At 55.9% G+C, this 19,041-nt stretch overlaps 2 protein-coding genes across 5 annotated transcripts; one reads left to right on the forward strand and one right to left on the reverse strand.

Annotated features, from left to right (window-relative positions):
• Positions 1–47: 47 nt before the first annotated feature.
• On the reverse strand, positions 48–4,693 carry CREB3L3 (cAMP responsive element binding protein 3 like 3). Of its 4 annotated transcripts, none has more exons than XM_062015046.1 (10): positions 4,457–4,693; positions 3,195–3,319; positions 2,811–3,069; positions 2,208–2,323; positions 1,889–2,053; positions 1,696–1,802; positions 1,475–1,543; positions 1,269–1,353; positions 804–900; positions 48–727 (listed from the first exon to the last, which is right to left on the reverse strand). In XM_062015046.1, exons 2-10 carry the CDS (start codon positions 3,315–3,317, stop codon positions 378–380), a joined length of 1,371 nt encoding a protein of 456 aa, XP_061871030.1. In that variant the 5' UTR covers positions 3,318–3,319; positions 4,457–4,693; the 3' UTR covers positions 48–377. The 4 variants fall into 4 exon arrangements, with proteins under 4 accessions (XP_061871030.1, XP_061871029.1, XP_061871028.1 ...); XM_062015045.1 differs by having other exon boundaries at positions 1,889–2,020; positions 4,319–4,543; XM_062015044.1 differs by having other exon boundaries at positions 1,889–2,023; positions 4,319–4,543.
• Positions 4,694–5,720: 1,027 nt separating this feature from the next.
• On the forward strand, positions 5,721–17,132 carry MAP2K2 (mitogen-activated protein kinase kinase 2). Its single transcript, XM_062015030.1, has 11 exons — positions 5,721–5,845; positions 7,279–7,489; positions 8,915–9,061; positions 9,699–9,776; positions 10,206–10,257; positions 10,352–10,476; positions 11,973–12,186; positions 13,053–13,117; positions 13,932–13,993; positions 14,650–14,695; positions 16,154–17,132. The coding sequence occupies exons 1-11, from the start codon at positions 5,760–5,762 to the stop codon at positions 16,262–16,264; spliced, it is 1,197 nt and encodes a 398-aa protein (XP_061871014.1). The 5' UTR covers positions 5,721–5,759; the 3' UTR covers positions 16,265–17,132.
• The last annotated feature ends 1,909 nt before the right edge of the window (positions 17,133–19,041 follow it).

Below are 19,041 nucleotides of genomic sequence, written 5' to 3' on the forward strand. Positions count from 1 at the left end.
ATATCTTGTATTTAGAGATTAAAATAAAGCTTAAAAAAAACCCCAAAGCAAAACAAAAACAAACCCACCCCAAAACCCACCAGTTGCCACATTGCTAGCCAGCCAGCCCAGGGCCCCTCTGCTTCCCCTGTCCCCAGCCCAAGTGACCCTGTGTCCCTTCCACAGCTCCTGCTGTGCCTGGGGGGGCAGGAGCAGGCCCATCCCTCCCAGCAGGGCCACTGGGAACCAGTCTCATCTTCCCAGTTCACAGATAAAAGCAAAGTCAAGTGAGTCCAGCATCTGCCCCACCTGGAGGCAGATCCTAGAAAGGTCACCGCAAGGGTTTGTTGTGTAGGGGATGAGGTGCTGAGCCATCCCCTGTGGTCCCTGTGTGCTGCTTAAAGCTCCTCAGCTGGCTCCAGCGCCGTGGGCCTGCTGTGGGCAGTGTCACTCCAGGCCAGCGATGCCAGGCCGTGGTGAGGCACTGTGCCATCCCCTGGCACGGCCTCAGCTCCATCCCCAGGCCCAGGGCTCAGCCCCTCTGAGGCCAGCGGCTGCGTGTTGTTCCGGGGGGAGGGTTTGTCTGGGCGTGGGGTGAACGTGCGGCTGCCAAAGGCTTCGTGCAGGGTCTCGGGGGCTTTGCCTGGGTGCTCTGGCCACAGTGGCTCCGGGGGTCTCTCGTCCCCGCCTTGGGGCTGTGTGTAAGCCACACGGGACGCGGCCGTGTTGTGCAGGGACCTGGAGAAGACTGAGTGTGGAGGAGGGTCAGACAGAGCCTGCTCCCACTGCCCCAGCCCCCGGCGCAGCCCCGGCGCAGCCCTCACCTCGCACAGGTCTGAAGTCACCATCTGCCTCAGCCTTCCTGGCGGCAAAGGGGCTGATGGAGGGGAAGACGATGAGTGTGAAAGAGAGCAGCAGGACCTGGGGACAGAGTGGGGACATCAGCAGGCACGCCAGTGGATGGGGGGCAGGTTCTGGGACATGGCTCCCAGGGAAGGGAGATGGTGACTGAACCAGGGCTGTGTCTCTCCATCCCTCCCAGGGCATGTGCCCCTGGCAGTGTGCATCCCTCCCTCCCTCCCTTCATCCTCCATCCATCCACCTGTCTGTCTTCACATGCCTCCATCCCTTCTTCCATCCATCCAACCCTGGAGCATCTATCCCCCTCCCTTGGCACACATCCATTCCTCTGTCCATCCTTCCATCCAGCCCTGCCAACAAGTCTGTGGGTCTGAGCCTCCCTCCCTCCCTGCAAGAGGTTGTGGGGGGAAGTTGGGGGCTTCACACACCGCAATGCAGGTTCCTGTCTGTGCTGCCTTGTTGCTTGACTGTACCACGAGGGCCTGGAGCTTCTTCAGCTGTTCCAGGAGTGACCTGGGGACAGGGAGATCCCATCAGTACCTCCAAGCCTGCCCCACTCCTGTTCCCCTGGCTGGGGAGAAGCCCCAGCCCATCCTGCCCTTCCTTGTCCCCATCCTGCCCCAGGAACACCTACGAGTTCTGCTTCTCCAGGTGTAGAACTTTCCTCTGCAGCTCCTGGTTCTGAGCTGTGCACGCTGACATGCTGGGGGACAGGGAGAAGATGACGAGGTCAGGAGGAACAGCTTGGGAGGCTGGTAAGAAGCAGCCTGCACTGGCCAGCCAGGTGCCGCTCAGGGTGCCTGGGGGAGGGGTGGGTGCTCAGCCCTGCCCAGAGCAGGGGTTTGGGGGCCATACCGGCTCTCCAGCCCGTCGATATACTCCTTCTTTTTCTTACGGCTCTCCTGAGCTGACTGCTTGTTCCTGATCTTCCGACGGATCTTCTTCAGCACCCGCTCCTCATACTGGGGGGAAAGGGATGGGGGCGTCAGGGCTGCCAGGACTGAAAGCCCCCCTTCACCACACCCTTCCCAGGCAGGGTGAGACCCACCTTGGTGAGGGGCAGCTGGGTGGGCAGGGTCACTCCTTCCTTCGCCAGCAGCTTCTTCTCATCCTCAGTCAGCACCAGCTCCTGGAAGTGGCCCTGGCTCTGCCGCAGCAGGGAGCTGGGCGCCGGCGGCTGCTGCTGCGGGGCACCAGGGGCCAGGTGACGGCCCTGCACCACAGCCCGGCCCCAGGGACCACAGAGGCAGCAGGGCATGAGGATGGGATTGTGGTCCAGGAAGGGAAAAGGATGTGGGAAAAGGAACAAGTGTAGGGATGGGGAGGGGATCACGGTCCAGGAAAGGAATAGGGATGGGGACACTCACAGCATCGGAGCTGCCCGAGAGCAGAAGATCCTTGACGGTTAGAGTGCAGGATGTGGGTGGGGAGACCATGGGAAGGTCCTGGCTTTCCTCCAGGAAGAAGCTGGGGTGCCACATATCTGTGTGAGCAGAGGACAGATGCTGTCAGCAGTCCTGTGTCCCACTCTGTCCCCAGGGCAGGACCCTCACCCCCGCCATGACCTCAAAGCTATAGTGATTTGCTGCCACCTACCAGTCCAGTGCTCCTGGGCTCTGTCCCCCCAAAAACTGTCCTGGTCCTGCAGCAGCTTCTGCCACAATCACCCTGCACTGCTCAGCCCACCTCAGCACTCCCAGTCCCCACAAACCTCCTCTTCCAGCCTCTTGATACCAGTCTGCCTAGGTCACCACATTTCCCAAGCCCTGCCCACTCCTCCCAGCTCCCCTCAGTCCTCCACACCTCACAGTTCTCCCCAGTCTGTCCAGTTCCCTCCAGTCCCCCTAATTTCCTCACTATCTCTGGGAGACCTCAACTTCCCAACCCTCTCAGCTCCCCAATATCCCCAGTGTCTCCCAGTCCCTTCAGTGCTTCCAGGTCCTTTGCCCAGTCTCTCCCCGATGGCTCACCCAGGTCAATGGAGACCTCGGGGTGCAGGACCCCAGTTCCTCCCGCGACAGGCAGAGCCTGACAGGTATTGGTGTAGGGGTACAGGACCCCCTCGCTGGGACCCCCATCACAGCACCTGGGGGGGCTGTCGAGCTGGTCAGAGGGGGGGTCCTCAGAGACCCCGCTGTCACTGGTGGCCGGGGACCAGCTGGGTGAGTCTGACGCCGAGTCCCTGGAGCCCAGGATGGAGCTGAGGAAGTCCTCACTGTCCTGGGCACGCTGTGGGGACACAGGCAGCTGTCACCATGGAGTGCCCAGCACTATGGGATGGTCCCAGCTCCAGGGCAAAGTGGAGATGGGGCTCTCTCCTTCCAGACCTGGGGACGAGCCCCTCAGGGACTCACCCTGTCCTCGTGCCACGCACCCTGCGGCGTCCCCAGCTCCACACCACGGAGGATCCCATCCTGCCCATCGAAGAGCAGGTCCAGCAGGTCGAGGCCGTCACGGCTGCCCACACCAGAAGCCATGGCTGCAAAGTGGCAGGGTCAGGTCCCTCATCCAGTCCTGTGATTTCCCCCCTAGTGCCTCCCCCCTTCTTCAAAGTTGTACAGACACTGCAAATTGTGGGGCTGGTGAGGGGGAGCAGGGAGTGTGTTTGGGCACAAATACATGTGTGTGGGATCACGGGCAGTGTATCAACACCCACACGATGCTGTGGATGTGTGCACAGCTGATGTGTGACCCCACTGGCAGACGTGGGCAGAGCTGTGTGGCCACACAACAGGCACATGTGAGCACCTCTGGCAAAGCCCTACGTGCATGTGTGCAGGAGGGCATGAAGGGGCTCAGAGCAGCAGTGGAACCTCCCTCACTTCCTTCCAGCAGATGAAACTCCCAAATCCTCTATTTTTCCCCCAAGAGAACTGCACAGCCAGGGGCTCCCCACAGGCAGTCAGCTGCCCCAGCCTCACCATGCCCCACAAGCACAAGAGCAGGATGAGTGCCCAGACCTGGGGGCTGGGACAGCTCCCCTGTCCAGCCCTGTCCTATGTGTGACCACTCTGCAAGATCAGGTTAATCATTTTTGGTGGCAAGCGGAGGAGGTGGAGACTGCTGCCACCAGCCAACCCTGAGGAAGGGACTCAGCCCCACTCTGCCACTGCCATTCCAGGCACTGCTCAAGACCCCACAGGCTGAGAACACCAATGGGCTGACTGACCTGCCCCTCAGCCAACTGACAACCCAACTAACCAATCACCTGACCAAACAGTTGACCAACTGACCAACTGACCGGCCAAGTCAATAAACCCAATCAAGAAACAGTCAACCTGTTGGCCAGCTGATTGACTGACCAACAAAACAACCCACTGGCCAAGTCAAGTGATTGATCAACCAACTCATCACCCAACTACCCAACCCACCACCCAGTTACTCAACCCACTCTATCCAACCTATCACCCAACTCCATCTCCCAACCTATTGAGCACTAAGTGTCCTTCAAGACAAGTTTGGGGACAGTTGTCAGTACCATGATGCTTGGCTGGTCAACGGAGGAGAGAGGCTTTATTGCATCCTGTCCTTCATCCTCCATCCTTTCAGTTAGCCCTGGGCCCTGTGGGACCATCAGGTAGAGAGATCCCTTTGAGTGCCAACAGCCAGGACATACCTGTGTGAGATCCCACTCCCACGGATGTGTCCTGTCTTCTCAACTCCCTTGGTGTGTAGAGCAGGGTGGACACTGAGCTCAGCCACCTCCTCCTCCTCCTCCTGCCTGGTGCCCTGACCCAAGTGGCAAAGTTTAAACTCCAACTGCACAAAAATAACGCTGCTGATTGCAAAATCTCCCACCCCTGATTGGGGACGGCGAGGAGTGATGGCAGGGCCGCCCCAGGGACGGACCTGCTGCCTTCCGTAACTCATTAGCCAAATGTTTTTGTCCTCCCCCACTGACAGTGCAGGAGGGGCCCAGGACTGCTGGGCAAAGTCCAAACCCTGTGATTGCCCGTGAACTTTCACCCACTTTGGGGGAGAATTTCCTTTTTTTCAGACGGGCCTTATCAGCATTAAATCACATTTTACAGGTTGTTGAGAACATCCACGGAAGACGCTGACGTGGATTCTACTGCTTATGGCTTCCTCCACAACAAACCTTGGCCCCCTGTTCCCTGTGGCCACAGGACTGGCCTGGCTGACACACTTCTGCTGCCTGCCAGCCCCGTCCCTCCGTGCCTCGGTTTCCCTCACACCTGTCAGGCGACCAAACACGCTGTTTTGGCTGCCACATTCAGCCCTCCCCATCACCCTGTGGCAAGGGTGTCCATCCAACACCCACCAGCCGTGCCACCTGCTGCTGAGCCCCTCCCCTGCAGCCACCTCGCTTTGCCCCCGGCTCCCCCGGGCCGCAGGGAGGGGATGGGTGACTCAGGCAGCGTGTGCCCGAGGCGTGGTGCGGGGACAAGGCCGCGGCCCGTTATCTGCCACTCGATGCCCTCTGACCAGCGGGGAAGGCGGCCGCCAGCGCTGCCGTGCCCATCCCTGCTTTATGGCCCCACGCGAGAAACGAGAAGCCCTGGGACCGCGCAAAGGGCAGCGGCCCGCCCGGCGCCATGATCCCCGGGCCCTCGAGCATCCCCTGCGCCTGCTGCCTGGCGGCAGACAAGAAGGCAGCGCGGGCAGCGGCCGTGGGGCCTCCACGTTATTACATCCTCGCTAACCACTGACAAGCCAACTAAAGCTCGACCCCCCCAGCACAGCCCGCGGCCGCCCGCCGCCCCCTCAGCCGCAGCTCCCATCCCCTCGGCCATGGCCGCTTCCCGCCTCCTCCTTCTCCCCTCAGCGAGCTCTCGCGAGACTTCGCGGCCGTTCCCCGCGGCCCCTTGGCCCCGCCCCCGCGCGCTCCCGGGCAGCGCCGCCCCCCCGCGCGCGGCCGCGCCCCCGCTGAGGCCCCGCAGGCGCGGCCCGGCCCGGCCATGCCGGCCAAGAGGAAGCCGGTGCTGCCGGCCCTCAACATCGCCCCCAGCGCCGCCGAGGGGCCGAGCCCCGACGGCTCCGCAGAGTGAGTGAGTGGTGGCCGGGCCCTCCCAGCCAGCGCCGCGGACGAGGGGCCCGGGAGAGGCAGTGGGGCCTGGGGCAGTTGGGGCAGGGCTGGCACCGGGCCTGAGGGAGCCGGGACAGGCCGGGACGGAACGGGCGTAGGGACTAGGGGGGCTGCGGAGGCCGGGACAGGGCAGGCGGTGGGCCTAGGGGGACGTGGGGGACCGGGACGTGGTTGGCACGGGGCCTGAGAAGGCCGGGCGTGGGGCCTGGGGAGTCTGGAGGACTAGTGCAGACTGGGCCTGGGGGGGAAGCCGGGGTGGGCGTGGAGCCTTGGGAGACTAAGGGGATCGGGACGGGGTGAGCACTGGCCATGGAGAAGCCAGACGAACCTCGGGGGGCTGAGTTAGGCCTTGGGGAGCCAGGATAGCTCAGAGCTGGAGGGACTGGATGGACCCAGACTGGGGGCGTCTGGGGTAGGTAAGGAGTTGAGGGGGCAGAGCTGGAGTGGGGCAGACTAGGGGGGGTTAGAGGGGCGAGGCAGAGTTGTGGGGTGGGATGGAGCAAGGGGGCAAGGCTGGTCCAGTCCTCAGGTTTACTGGGGTTTGATGGGGAAGGTCAGAGGAGGCTGGGAGAAGGGCTGGGCACAGCTGAGACCTTGGCACATGGGTTGGTGCAGTGATGGGAACCAAGGCTTGTGGTGGGAGGATTTGGGTCAGTAATTGGGGCTCAGTGGACAGAATGTGGGGCAAATGGTGTCGGAGAGGCGGCATGAGCAGTGCAGGAGGGAGGCAGAGTATTGTGTGGGGGTGCTGGGTGGAAAGGGTGGGGTGAAACCTTCCCAAATCACGGCCCTAGGTGTGGGTGTTGAGGGTAAGGGGGTGGGCAGCAGCTGGGAGAGAGCAGCTGGAGCTGACACAAGCGATGGGAGCTCAGCAGCAGGTGCTGGGGGAGCACAGACATCCCTTTGTGCTTGAGAGCAGTGGGCTGGGGATGTGTGATGAAGTAGGGGGTTGCTGAACACCATGGAAAGCCCTACTCATGTTTCACAGTGAAACCCAAGTTTGGCTTCCCGTGTCAGGAGAGGTTCTGGGTGCTGTTGTCTCTCTAGGCTGAGCTATGCTGCCTATTTAAGGGTTGAAGGATTTTCCTTACTCCTTTGCTTTCCCAAAACACCTGACTGCACTAAAACTCCTCTCCAGAGGAGATGTGACTGTTGGGCAGATACTGCACCATGTGTCTTGCTGTCCCTGTCACCCTCTCAGCAGTGGAGCTGAGCCCTGCCTCTCTCCAGAGCTTTGCTTTAGCTTTGCTGCTATATCAGGGCCTGAGTACATGCCAGACTATGGTTTTCAGTTATTTCCCTCCACTTCTCTTAAAAAACCCCACCCCATCCCTCTTTGGTGCTGCCCTCACGGTCTCTTGACCATCCCTTTTGTCTTCTCTCCTCTCCAGGGCAAACCTGGTGGACCTTCAGAAGAAGCTTGAGGAATTGGAGCTGGATGAGCAGCAGAAGAAGCGTCTGGAAGCTTTCCTCACACAGAAAGCCAAAGTGGGCGAGCTGAAGGATGATGACTTTGAGAGGATCTCTGAATTGGGAGCTGGCAATGGTGGGGTGGTCACCAAAGTGCAGCACAAACCCTCAGGGCTCATTATGGCCCGGAAGGTAAGGAGGGAGTGGGAAGTGTGGGCTAGGGTGTCACACCAGAGAGTGGCCAGCACTTACCCAGGCTCTGGGGGAGCTAACTTCAGTTGGGATCTCTCTGCCCTCACCCATCTGCACCCTGACTGCCTCACCTGGGTCAGGACCATGGCTGGATTTTACTTGGATCCTCTTGTGCTTCATCCCTGAGCTGCCTGTCTGTCTCTGAGTCCTCCCTTGGGAGAGGCTGTGCTCTCTGCAACAGGTCCCTGGGCTTTGGAGCACCTAATGTGAAACCATAAGTTTATTCTCTTTTCCAGTAAAGCTGGTTTTAATGAACTCAGCTGAACTGGGTAGAAGCAGTAGGAAGCAGATCTCTTGAGGATCCTTGGTTGTGGCTGTGACTGGAAAATGACAAGTGAAGGGATGGGTTTGGCACACACACGTTCCTCTCCACCCATTTAACAGATCCCCAAGCAGCTGTGACAGTCATTCCTCTCAGACATGGGTTTATGGGCAATGTCTTCTCCTATAGTGGAAAACTAGGAGATGCTTCATCTGCCAATGAGAAAAGGCAATACATGGCCAGAACGGTGCAACTACTGATCTGCAGGACAGCTTCCTTGAAAGTCTCTGTTCTCACCTGCTGTTGGTATTGTTTAGTGGGTGTCACAAGCAAATCCACTTCTCTAAATGGCATCACTCAGAGCTGAGCTCTCAGAGTCTTCCAGGCAGGTTCATTTGGGAGTGTTGGGTGGTTTGGAGATTGTTGGGAGCTCCATGTGCAGAAGCTGGAGCGAGGGCAAGCTGCAGTCCTGCTGTCCTTCCTGCAGACACCAGCCTCTGTATGTCTGTGGGAAGGACAGATGTCCCTGGGTTGGGTATCCTCAAGCTTCTAGTGACAGTGACTCTTTTTTCCTGAGCTGCCACTGTATTTTCTAGCCTTTGGTTTCCCTCCCCACCCTGTGTGGAGCCCAAGGAACAAAGCAACTGCTCTTTCACGTGCATAATCTTCACAGGTTGTGGGATTTTTTTTAACTTTCTGTGGTTTCCTTGATATCAGGGCACCTCTTCTTACAACACCTACAGAACTTGTGAAAATGTTCCTGTCTGCTGAGTCAGATCTGCATCAAACTTCTGACTCGTCTTTCCTCTCTGTACGCTGCGTGATCTCTGCGTGTGACGTGGGCAGCAGTTGCTTCAGCAGCCAACAGGCTGCACAGGGCTCTGCCTCTCCCTTTATCCTCTACCTTAATCAACAAATATTAAAAGCTTTATACCCAAGCAGAGCTTCTCTTGAAGAATTGGCCCAAGTCGAGCTGCTCTTGAAGACTTTGTTTCTTTCCAACCCTCGGGACTTGCTCAAATGGTTCATATAATGTTTAGACTGGTTGTTTGTTTTTTTTTTCCTCAAGCATTACACCCTGAATGTTTTTACTTTCTTGGCAGCTGATTCATCTAGAAATCAAACCAGCCATCAGGAATCAGATTATCCGAGAGCTGCAGGTGCTGCACGAGTGTAATTCCCCGTATATCGTGGGGTTCTACGGAGCCTTCTACAGCGACGGAGAGATCTCCATCTGCATGGAGCACATGGTGAGTCCCAGTTCCTCCTCTGCAACCTCCTGTTCCCTGGGCTGCTTGGAATTGCATCTCCCTGAGACTTGGCAGTTCCGTGTGAAGTGGGTTAGGGTGCTGGTAGCAATGCTGGCTCTTTGCTCTGGCTGCAGCAGGGCTGCTGTGCTCCTGGAAGGAGCTGCACACTCCTGCTCAGGCATGGAAATGACAGAGAGATCAACTTTTTGGAAAGCAGAAGCAGAGGTTTGGGGGTTGGCTGAACGGAAATGTTGTAAATGCACCTCTCTACAGAGCTTGCCACGAAGCACAGGGTGCGTTTGCTGTTCTCTCTGGTGGAGAACAGTGGTGTTGCTCCTCCAGATCGACACTGACAGCATCATCTTCTCATTTACCACTGAGGGAAAGGAAGCTAAGATCTAGTAACAAGAGCTAGAGCTGATAGGAGATAGTACTACAGTAGTTTCCAGCAAGAGACAAGAGCTCTGGTCACCTGTAAAAGGAGCGTGCTCAATGTCAAGTTGTTGCACAGAGGAGCGGGGGTACTACATACTGATCAGATACCTCTTGCCCTCCCTGGGTGTGCTTGGCTGTCCAGCTGACTCTGTTTTCCTGCTGGGGATTGGTACACTTGTCATTTCCATGTCCTTTATTTTAGGATGGTGGCTCTTTGGATCAAGTGTTGAAAGAAGCCAAAAGAATTCCTGAGGAGATCTTGGGGAAAGTCAGTATAGCGGTGAGTTACAGTGGCTCTTCAGGCTTCCAGGAAGGATTTGCTGGGCATGGTTTGGGAATAATCATTGTGTTGCCTCAGGAAGCTTTCCTTGTTTCCCCATAGCTGCTTTCCTTTCCTCACTAGAGCAGGAGGCAGTGAGGTGTGTGTGTGTGAAAGGGGAGGGGGAAAACATATTCCCAACCACTCTTCGTAGCTCCTACCTCTTACATTGCACTGGCTGGTGTTGGCCTCTCCTGGAGGAGATCTGGGAGAAGCTTTCTGGGATGGTAAACCCAAGATCTGCAAATAACTTGGTGTTAAATTGCAAACCCTGAAACATGTGAGTGGAGGAGTTGCAGTGTGACAGCACCCAGAGTTTATGCAACGTGTCCAGCCAAAGGGAAAGCACTTCCCAGCTCTGATCTCATCCTGCCTTGGGTTTCCTTCTAGGTTCTGAGAGGCTTGGCATATCTGAGAGAGAAGCACCAAATCATGCACAGAGGTGAGAGAGGAACCTAGAAACAACTTCCTGTGGCACAAGAGGCCTGTATTTTACCTAGAGTTGTGCCTACTCTCTTCTCTCTTGCTGTTGTCAGATGTGAAGCCTTCTAACATCCTGGTTAATTCTCGAGGGGAGATTAAGCTGTGTGATTTTGGGGTCAGTGGTCAGCTCATTGACTCCATGGCGAACTCCTTCGTGGGAACTCGATCCTACATGTCTGTAAGTTCCTTTCAACTTTTTGCTCTGTGTTTCCATCCTCACCTGAGCTGCCTGGTGAATGGTGCTTCAAGGCACTGCCCTGTGCTGGAGAAGCAGACACCTTCATGTCCTTGTGAGAAGCTGGTGTCCTGTCAGCTGCAACACGTTCCCAGCTGATGGTGGTGCATGTGGAAATGTGGAGACTTGCAGGGAAAGACATTTTTGGATCCTACAAATACTTCCATGTTTGGTTTTGGTGAGGGTTTGTGGGTTCAAGACCATCTTTTCTGTATGAAAATATCTGTCCAAGAGAGAGAGTGCAGAGGGGACACAGATGGTGGTACATGCACCTCCTCTGCTGTTTGACCATGCGCTCTTCCTGGCTAAAATGAGGGGAAAAACCAGTTTAGTGGAGGTGGGTTTTGGTAGAGGCTGAGAGGAAATTAAAGCCAACCAGAGGGAACAGCAGGAAGAACTAATGGGGGCCTCTACTCTTGAGTATCATCAACATTAGCTCAACTGCAGGTAGTATGACAAAGTTGCCTCCTGGCTGGCTCTGAGTCCCCAGCTCCTGCTGGCTGAAAGGAAGAGAGTGGTGGGTGATTCTTCTCCCTACACTGCATGGCCGTGGCTATGAGCAAGGGGTGGGTTATTAGGGGAGCCATCAGGTCTGAGCTGCCCTTGTATTTTGGGAATGGTTATTCAAGAACAGTTATAGTTAGACAGTGACTGTTTAAAAATAATGTCTCCTTTGAGCTCAGCCTCTGGGTCTGCCCAGCTGACTTGAAGCTGCCAGCGTGGATGACTCGCTTCGATCTGCTTAGTTTTAATGTTTGGGTTTTCTTTCAGTGGTGAGAGCATAAAGTGGATTTTCTGCTCCTCAGATTCCTTTTGGGCATTGACAGGAATGAGCAGGGGAAAAAAATAGTGTAAATAAATTGAGTTCATTAGATCTCAGCATACAGAGAAATAGATTCCTGTTGTGTACGTTGGGCTCCTCAGGACAAGCAGAGGCAAATGCTGCTGAGGGGCTGGAGCTTGTCCAGAGCTGGGGAAGGGGCTGGAGCACAAGGGGGCTGGGGAGGGGCTGAGGGAATGGGGGTGTTGAGCCTGGAGAAGAGGAGGCTGAGGGGAGCCAGGAGCACTCTCTGACACTCCCTGACAGGAGGTTGTGGCTGGAGTGGGGTCATTCTCTACTCCTGAGCTACAAGTGACAGGACAAGAGGGAATAGCCTCAGGTTGTGCCAGAGGAGGTTGAAATTGGAGACTAGGAAAAGATTCTTCCCTAAAAGGGTTGGCAAGCCTTGTCCCAGGCTGCCCAGGGAGGTGGGGGAGTCCCCAGCCCTGGAGATAACTGCAAAGCTGTGGAGCTGAGGTGCTGAGGGCCATAGTGGTGGCTGTGGCATTGCTGCTGGAACGAGTGGACTCGATCTTAAAGGACTTTTCCAACTGAAACAATTCTGTGATAGTTATTGACATTCTGTGTCAACTTGTCTTTCTCTGGTCTTTCCTTCCAGCCTGAACGGTTGCAGGGCACCCATTACTCGGTCCAGTCTGACATCTGGAGCATGGGTCTGTCATTAGTGGAGCTGTCTATTGGAAGGTACCCAATCCCCCCACCAGACTCCAAGGAACTGGAAGCAATATTTGGCCGTCCTGTGGTGGATGGGGCAGAGGGAGAGCCTCACAGCATCTCGCCGCGGGCCAGGCCCCCAGGACGCCCCGTCAGTGGTAGGGGCTGTCGTATGCATTGGAAGCAACACACAGGCATGGGGGAGAAGGGCTGGGGTTTCACTTGGTGTGCCTGTGGGGTAGCCAAAGGAGGATGTTTTGGATGAGGTTGTGGTGGGGAGGTGAGTGTTTCTAGGGAGGCCTCTCTCCGAGCCATGTCGATGCTCCAGCAGAATCCACTTTGCCCTGGAGGTTTGTCGTTCCTCACGAGGGGAGGAATGGTCTTGCATGGGAAGGTGGAGATTGCTCTCAGGATGCTGTGAAGGAAGAGATTTTGAGTGCCAACTGAGGCCAATTAAGGTGTTGAAGAGCTCAGTATATTTGGCTGCCGTGGGCTCCTTCAGACCCATGAGAAGGCTCAAGCAACTCAGCCCATACTGGGGATGGTGTAGGCTGTCAGGATGTGGACCCCTTGGAGGAGATGCTTTGAGGAACACTGTCACAGCCTCTGCACAGCAAATGGGTTCATTTCAATCTAGAGGCATCTTTTTTGGGAAGAGCTTTGCTGGGAGCTCTTGCAGAAGCACCAATCTGGCACAGAGGCTTGAGGGAGACTCTGCTTGAGCCATTTGCTGGGAAGCAGAAGGCTCTAGAAGCACTGCCAGCCCACCACAGCAGATGGTCTAGCACTCTCCAAATACTCCAAGCTAGGGAATAAACCTGGACTGTAAGCATGGTGAGAGAAAATGGTAATTTCAGAATGCATTTGGGCTTTCTCTTCCTTTTCTTTAATGATTGGTCAGTTCCCAAGTGGATTGCCTCTGCCTCTCCCAGCAAAAGGCTGCCCCCAGCACAGGTGTTTTTCACACAAAATGAGGCCTTTTAACAGCCTCTCACCACTGTTTTTTGTCATCTTAACCACACAGGCCATGGGATGGACAGCCGGCCTGCCATGGCCATCTTTGAACTGCTGGATTATATAGTTAATGAGGTGGGTATTTCTTTACCATCAGCTCTCCTGGAACTTCGCTGAGGTACCACGGTGTCATATCTGCTCTGCTGAGCCAGGGTGGGCTCCAAAACCTTTGCTGGAACAGGGGCTTTTCAATGCAGAACCCCCCTGAGCTGCACTGACACAGTTTCCTTCTCCCTTGTTGCCTCTTCCCATCTTATTCCATATTCAGGGGGAAGATCATTATACCCTTGAGAGAGGAGAGCAGTGTGGGGAGCTCTTGGCTGTCATGAGCTGGCCATTTCAAACACTCCTTCCCTAGATCAGCAAGCCATGAGCTCTCCCTCTGCCCAGATGCTGAGGTTGTGCACGTTTTCTCAGATGAAGCCCTTTGGGTGAGGGTGACCACTGCTAAAATCCCAAGCTGAAATATCCTTCCAGGCTTTTAAGGTAGGGTCCATCCCATCAACAAGTGGAAAGAGCAGCTTTTACTTCCAAGGGGATAGGAGTTGACCCCCACTTATCCTTTTTGGATTGACTCCATCCTCTGCAGCTGTTGCCAGAGCTGGGATTTGTGAGGTTGGATCCAGAATTGTGATGCTGCAGTTTTGGTTTCCCAGCTCTGGCAGGGAATGAACATGGGGTACCGTCAGCCACGTGTCATGCTGGGGCAGCAGTTTGCTGCTGGGCTAAGGAAAGGCAAGGAGCAGTTCCATGATTGTAAGGGGCAACTTGGAGGAAGAGGGTGGAGAGCACAAGCTTTCTGCAGCTCATTTAAAGAGTGTAGGTGACACTCTGGTTTTTGACCTGTTCACACACAGAGTGATGCAGAAAACCCTTCTTTTCTCTGCAGCCACCTCCCAAGCTGCCAAGTGGAGTTTTCACACAAGATTTCCAGGAGTTTGTAAATAAATGGTAAGGATTTCATCTTGTGGCTAAAAGTGGAGGTCTGGATGTACTCCTGAGAGCTCTGTTCCAGCCAGAATGTTCAACATCATGCAGTGTTCTCCAGGCTCTGTAGGTGATCTCTCCCTGCCTGCAGCTTGTTCTCGTGTTGTGCTGGAAGCTCAGGCCTTGGGAAGGGTTGGAATAAAAGCAGTTTCTTTGTGGTGATGCTTCACAGTATCCCAGCACCTTCTAAATAAGAGCCTGGCAGGGGGCTGGTGGAGCAGATTGCTGGGGCTGAGTCACCCCTCAGCCTTGCAGGCACCAGGCATACACCATCAACTGCCAGACCTTTTGGTGTGGTGGGGGGACAACCTGAAGATGCTGCTGCAGCTCTCATGAGATCATGGAGACTGGACATGACAAAAATCCCTCATCCCTGCCAAGTGTTAGGTCCTGTTCTCCATTTGCAGGGTACAGTTGATCCCCACAGTCTAGAAGAGACAGATCCTGCAGCTGGGCTGATGCTTTCTGAGCCATTTTCATGCTGCCAGGCTCCTGGGGAAAGCAGCCAGGAGGCCCAAGTGGCTTTTGTTCAAGCTAGAGAGACCTCTCCAGCTAGATAACCAGTTTCCCACAAGAATTGCCTCAGTGTTGGTTTTCCTCTCTTGTTTTTCTCATTTCAGCTTAATTAAAAATCCAGCAGAACGAGCTGATCTGAAAATGCTGATGGTGAGTGGGGAGAGCAATTTTCTTTCTACAGTAGGGTGGCACCAGATCTGCAAACTGCTGCCCTGTCTCTCTGTGCCTCTTGCTCAAAAGGCTGGAAGCTCAGAGCCAGGGAGAGGGAGTGACTCACCTTTGGTTCAAAGGCATCGATGGTATCTAGCCCAGGCTGGGAACCACCCACCTGTCCCGTGTCTGTGAAGGTGCCTGGGACAAACCTTTGCCTCCCAAGCTGGGCAGATTAATATGTGGGCTGAATGAGCCCACAGTATGCACTCACAGCCCAGAAAGCCAGCCATGTCCTGGGCTGTGAGCAAAGCAGCGTGGCCAGCAGATCAAATGAGGGGTTTCTCATCCTCTACTCTGGTGAGTTCCCCCTGGAGCACTGTGTCCAGCTCTGGGGCCTGCTTGAGCCACAAAGGGGATCAGAGGGCTGGAGCATCTGTCCTGGGAGAGCTGGGTTTTTCAGCCTGGAGAGGAGTAGGCTCTGGGGAGACCTTAGAGCAGCCTTCCCAAAGGGCTGACAAGAAACATGGGGAGAGACTCTAAACGATTCTGAACTGAAAGAGATGGAATTTAGATGAGATCTTGGGAAGTTCTTCCCTGTGAGGGTGGTGGAGGCCTGGGACAAGCTGCCCAGAGAATTGGTGGCTGTCCCATTCCTGGAAGTGTTCAAGGCCAGGCTAGATGGGGCTGGGAGCAGCCTGGTCTAGTGGAAGGTGTTTGTGCCCATGGATTGGACTGTCTGATCTGCCCATACAGAGCAGAGTTTTGATCTCACAGGCAGGGCCTGTGCAGGTTCTGCTCTCCTGTAAGTCATCCTCATTCCCATGGCTGTGAGTTATCTACATGGCCAGCACAGATTCAAATCCCAGCCACAGGCCATTCTTCAATTCCTAGAATGGTTTTGGTTGGCAAAGCCCTTGAAGCTGCTGCAGTCCCAGCCCTGCCCTCACCCTGCCCAGCCCAGCACTAACCCCTGGCCCTCAGCACCTCAGCTCCAGGCCTTTGGGATCCCTCCAGGGCTGGGCACTCCCCCAGCTCCCTGGGCAGCCTGGCACAGGGGCTGACACCCCTCTCAGGGAAACAGTTCTGCCTCAGCTCCAGCCTCGACCTCCCCTGGGGCAACTTGAGGCTGTTTTCTGTTGTCCTGTCACTCTTTACTGGGGAGCAGGGACCAACCCCCAGCTCCCTGCAGCCTCCTGTCAGAGAGTGCTCCTGTCTCCCCTCAGCCTCCTCTGCTCCAGCCTCAACACCCCCATTCCCTCAGCCCCTCCCCAGCCCCCTTGTGCTCCAGCCCCTTCCCCAGCTTCGTTGCCCATCTCTGGACACATTTGAGCAGCCTGAACTGTAGCACCAAGATCTTCTCACTTCTCTGGGGTCTAGCTCACAGCACAGGGCTGAGTTTTTGGAAGGCAGGGAGCAGCTGGTGATGCTCCTCACCCTGTTTCCCTTTGCTTTCAGAGTCACACCTTCATCAAACGCTCCGAAGTGGAGGAGGTGGATTTTGCCGGTTGGCTCTGCAAGACGCTGCGGCTGAACCAGCCCAGCACACCCACCCGCGCTGCCATCTGAGGCCCGAGGCCACCGCCTGCTATCAGTCCTGGTGTCAGTACCTCTGCCTCTGTCACCATTTCCTCTCCTTCAGTACATGACAGAACTGCCCTCCTTCCTCCTCCCCGGCCCCTCCTCGCCTCGTGTCCCAGCGGCAAAGCACCGGTCCCCTCGGAAGCGGCTTTATCACCCGACCCCCTTCCCCAGCCACAGTGGGGTTGGTTTCTTTTGATGTGGGGGTGTTCCAGGCCTCTGCTCCAGCTCTGGAGCTCCTGACACTTGGGAAATGTGGTGCTGCTTATGTTAATTTTTGGGTTTTTCTCTTTGGGGGTTTGTTTGGGGTTTTTTGGTTGGTTTTATTTTGGAAACATGTTCACTTGGGTTAAAGAAAAGAGAAAAGAATCCTCTGTGTGTGTGTGTGTGTGTGTGTGTGTTTGCATGTGTGTGTGAGGTGGTGGCAGGGAATGGGGACAAGGGCCTCCCTGTCTCCTTCCCATGCAGAGGTGAGAGGCAGAGCCTGGTTGTCCACCGTGGCCAGGGCAGAGCTGGGGCTGCAGGATCTTTCTCCTGACCCTGCTATCTCGCGGGTGAAGTCCTTCCAGGCTGTGCAGCTTTTCCCTCTCCAGCTGCACAACAGATGCTTTACCTCCTCCCTGGTTTTCACATGAAATCAGGTGGGGCCAGGGATGGAGAAACCCTGTCTAGGGTGGCCCAAAGTGGTGTCCCCATCCTGCCCAGCTGGGCACCTTGCTGATGTGGGCGGGAGGTTTGTGAGGTGATTCGTGGCTGAGCTGGAGAGGAGGGTGGCAGTGAGCTCCCTCCCAGCCCATCACAGGGTGAAGGAGAGATTTGTATTTTCTTTATTTTCTTCTTAAATGGTTGTTTTAAAGCCTGTTGTGGTCATGCACTGGGTGTTTTGTGAAAGGTCCTGACCTGGGGGGAGCAGGCTGAGCTTTTGGCTCGCTCTGGGTGGGAATTGGGTAGGGGCAGCTCCCTCGGGACCGTGGCTCTCACCTGTAGGTGCTGAGGCAAGGGAAGGTCATGGGCTTTCCCTCCCTGTCTCCTTCCAGTGCAGAGAGGTGAGAGGCAGAGCCTGGTTCTCCACTGTGGCCAGGGCAGAGCCAGGGGTGCAGGATCCTTCTCTGACCTGTCTCCTGGGGACAGGGATGGCTGAAGCCCCTCCAGGCTGCAGGTTTTCCTGGTCCAACTGCTTCTTGCCCATCCCAACACCAGCCTTGGCCATTATGGCTGGAGCAGAGCCCCAGGGCTCCCCTTTGCTGGGAGGTGTGGGGGGGGGCTCTGAGTGCTGCAGGGAGGGAACAAACCCTCCTCAGCAAAACATTGTCAAAAGGCCACCTCAGCCTGACCCTGGCCCGTGTGCCCTCCCTACCCAGCACCCCCATGGCACATCCCCTCCTGCCCAAGGAGGACTCTGCAGACCCCTCCCCAGGGTCTGGGGTGGCTGCATGGGGGGATGGCAGCGCCCCACAGTCATCTCATTTTCCACCCTTGCCTCTCTGCTCCCCCCACAGAGGGCTCTGCCACCCCCCAACCCCATGAACAGATGATTTGTCGAGAGCATGGTGAGATTTTCTTTCAGGTGCATTTTCCTTCTTTTGGGGCTTTTTTTGCCTCATTGGGCTGGTGGCCAATGTCTCGTGTGCTTGGGTCCCACCACAGCCTCCCCCAAAAGCAAACCCCATGATTTGGTAACTCCAAACCTCCTCATGCTCTTTCCTTTTCCACAGCAAAGGATGAAGGAGCAAGTGCCAGATGAGTCCCACAGAGCAGGGACACACCCCCCACTCAGATTTTTCAGGGCACCCTGGAGCCATGGGGATGCTCGTTGTTATGGGGTTTGCCTCAATTTAAGTGGGAAGTGAGGAAACTTTGGGGTATTTTGGCTTGGTTTTTGTGCTGGGTCCTGGAGAAGGAGGAGAAAGCAGATCCAGCCTTTTGTTGGTGCAATTCTACTTTTCTTTAAACTCAATCTTTTCATCAAGGGGAGGGGGGTGGGAGGGGAAAGAATAATAATAAAAGGAATGGCACTTTACATTTCCAGGCCTTTGCTCTTCTTGCTCATGCCCCAAGTGGCTTTAACCCCTGCAGAGCTGGGACACCAGCGAGTCCTCCCGAGGACAGGAGTGATATCACAGCCCGGGCTTGGGGACAGGGTTGCCCATCGGCTGCCTCCAGTGGAAGCAGGTGACAACGGGTTTATCTTGGCTTGAGGCAGCTTGGATGAGATGCAGGGTCTGAGGAAGGTGAAATGCCCCTAAATCCTGCCCCTGGGGAGCTGGGGCTTGGCTCTGAAATATTTGGGGTGAAATATTTATGGCTTTTAAAAGTTTAGGGGTGGAAAGGAGGATGGAAGGGGGGGGGGGGGGGCAGTGAAACCAGGCTCTGGGGCTCTGCTGGTGAAATCAGGCCCAAATTGGGGAAATAAGTGTGTTTTGCAGAGTTTTTATGCTGTGAGCAGTGTCAGGGCTCTGGGCAGCTGACACTGGGCACCTGCCTTGCTGCTGTGCCCAATGTGAGAGACATGTTGGGGTGGGCTGTGGGGGTTCTGGTTTGCTTCTCTTAATAGTTTGGGGTCTCCCTGGGGGTCAGGGCTATCCTGCAGAGACCAGGATAAACTCACTTCACTCATGGCAGCTTTCAAGGGGATCCCCAGGCTGGGCTGCAGCACAGTGGGGTTTTAGGGTTGTGGGGAGCTGGCAAGTTGGGGGGTGGGGATTCAGCCTGGGTTGAAGGAAGGGCTTATCCCCAACCCTGCTGCTTTGGGGGGACAGGATGGG

The sequence above is a fragment of the Colius striatus genome, chromosome 25, assembly GCF_028858725.1.
Source record: "Colius striatus isolate bColStr4 chromosome 25, bColStr4.1.hap1, whole genome shotgun sequence".
NCBI classification, from domain to species: Eukaryota; Metazoa; Chordata; class Aves; order Coliiformes; family Coliidae; genus Colius; species Colius striatus.

Excerpts from the sequence above, each read along its gene's own strand:
- CREB3L3 (XM_062015046.1), bottom strand. The coding sequence starts at position 3,317 with ATGGCTTCTGGTGTGGGCAGCCGTGACGGCCTCGACCTGCTGGACCTG. Across the intron at positions 2,324-2,810 it reads CGAGGTCTCCATTGACCTGG|ATATGTGGCACCCCAGCTTC; the intron begins GTGAGCCATCGG and ends CTGCTCACACAG. Across the intron at positions 1,354-1,474 it reads CACCTGGAGAAGCAGAACTC|GTCACTCCTGGAACAGCTGA; the intron begins GTAGGTGTTCCT and ends CCCTGTCCCCAG.
- MAP2K2 (XM_062015030.1), top strand. The coding sequence starts at position 5,760 with ATGCCGGCCAAGAGGAAGCCGGTGCTGCCGGCCCTCAACATCGCCCCC. Across the intron at positions 9,777-10,205 it reads TGGGGAAAGTCAGTATAGCG|GTTCTGAGAGGCTTGGCATA; the intron begins GTGAGTTACAGT and ends GTTTCCTTCTAG. Across the intron at positions 13,118-13,931 it reads TGGATTATATAGTTAATGAG|CCACCTCCCAAGCTGCCAAG; the intron begins GTGGGTATTTCT and ends TTTTCTCTGCAG.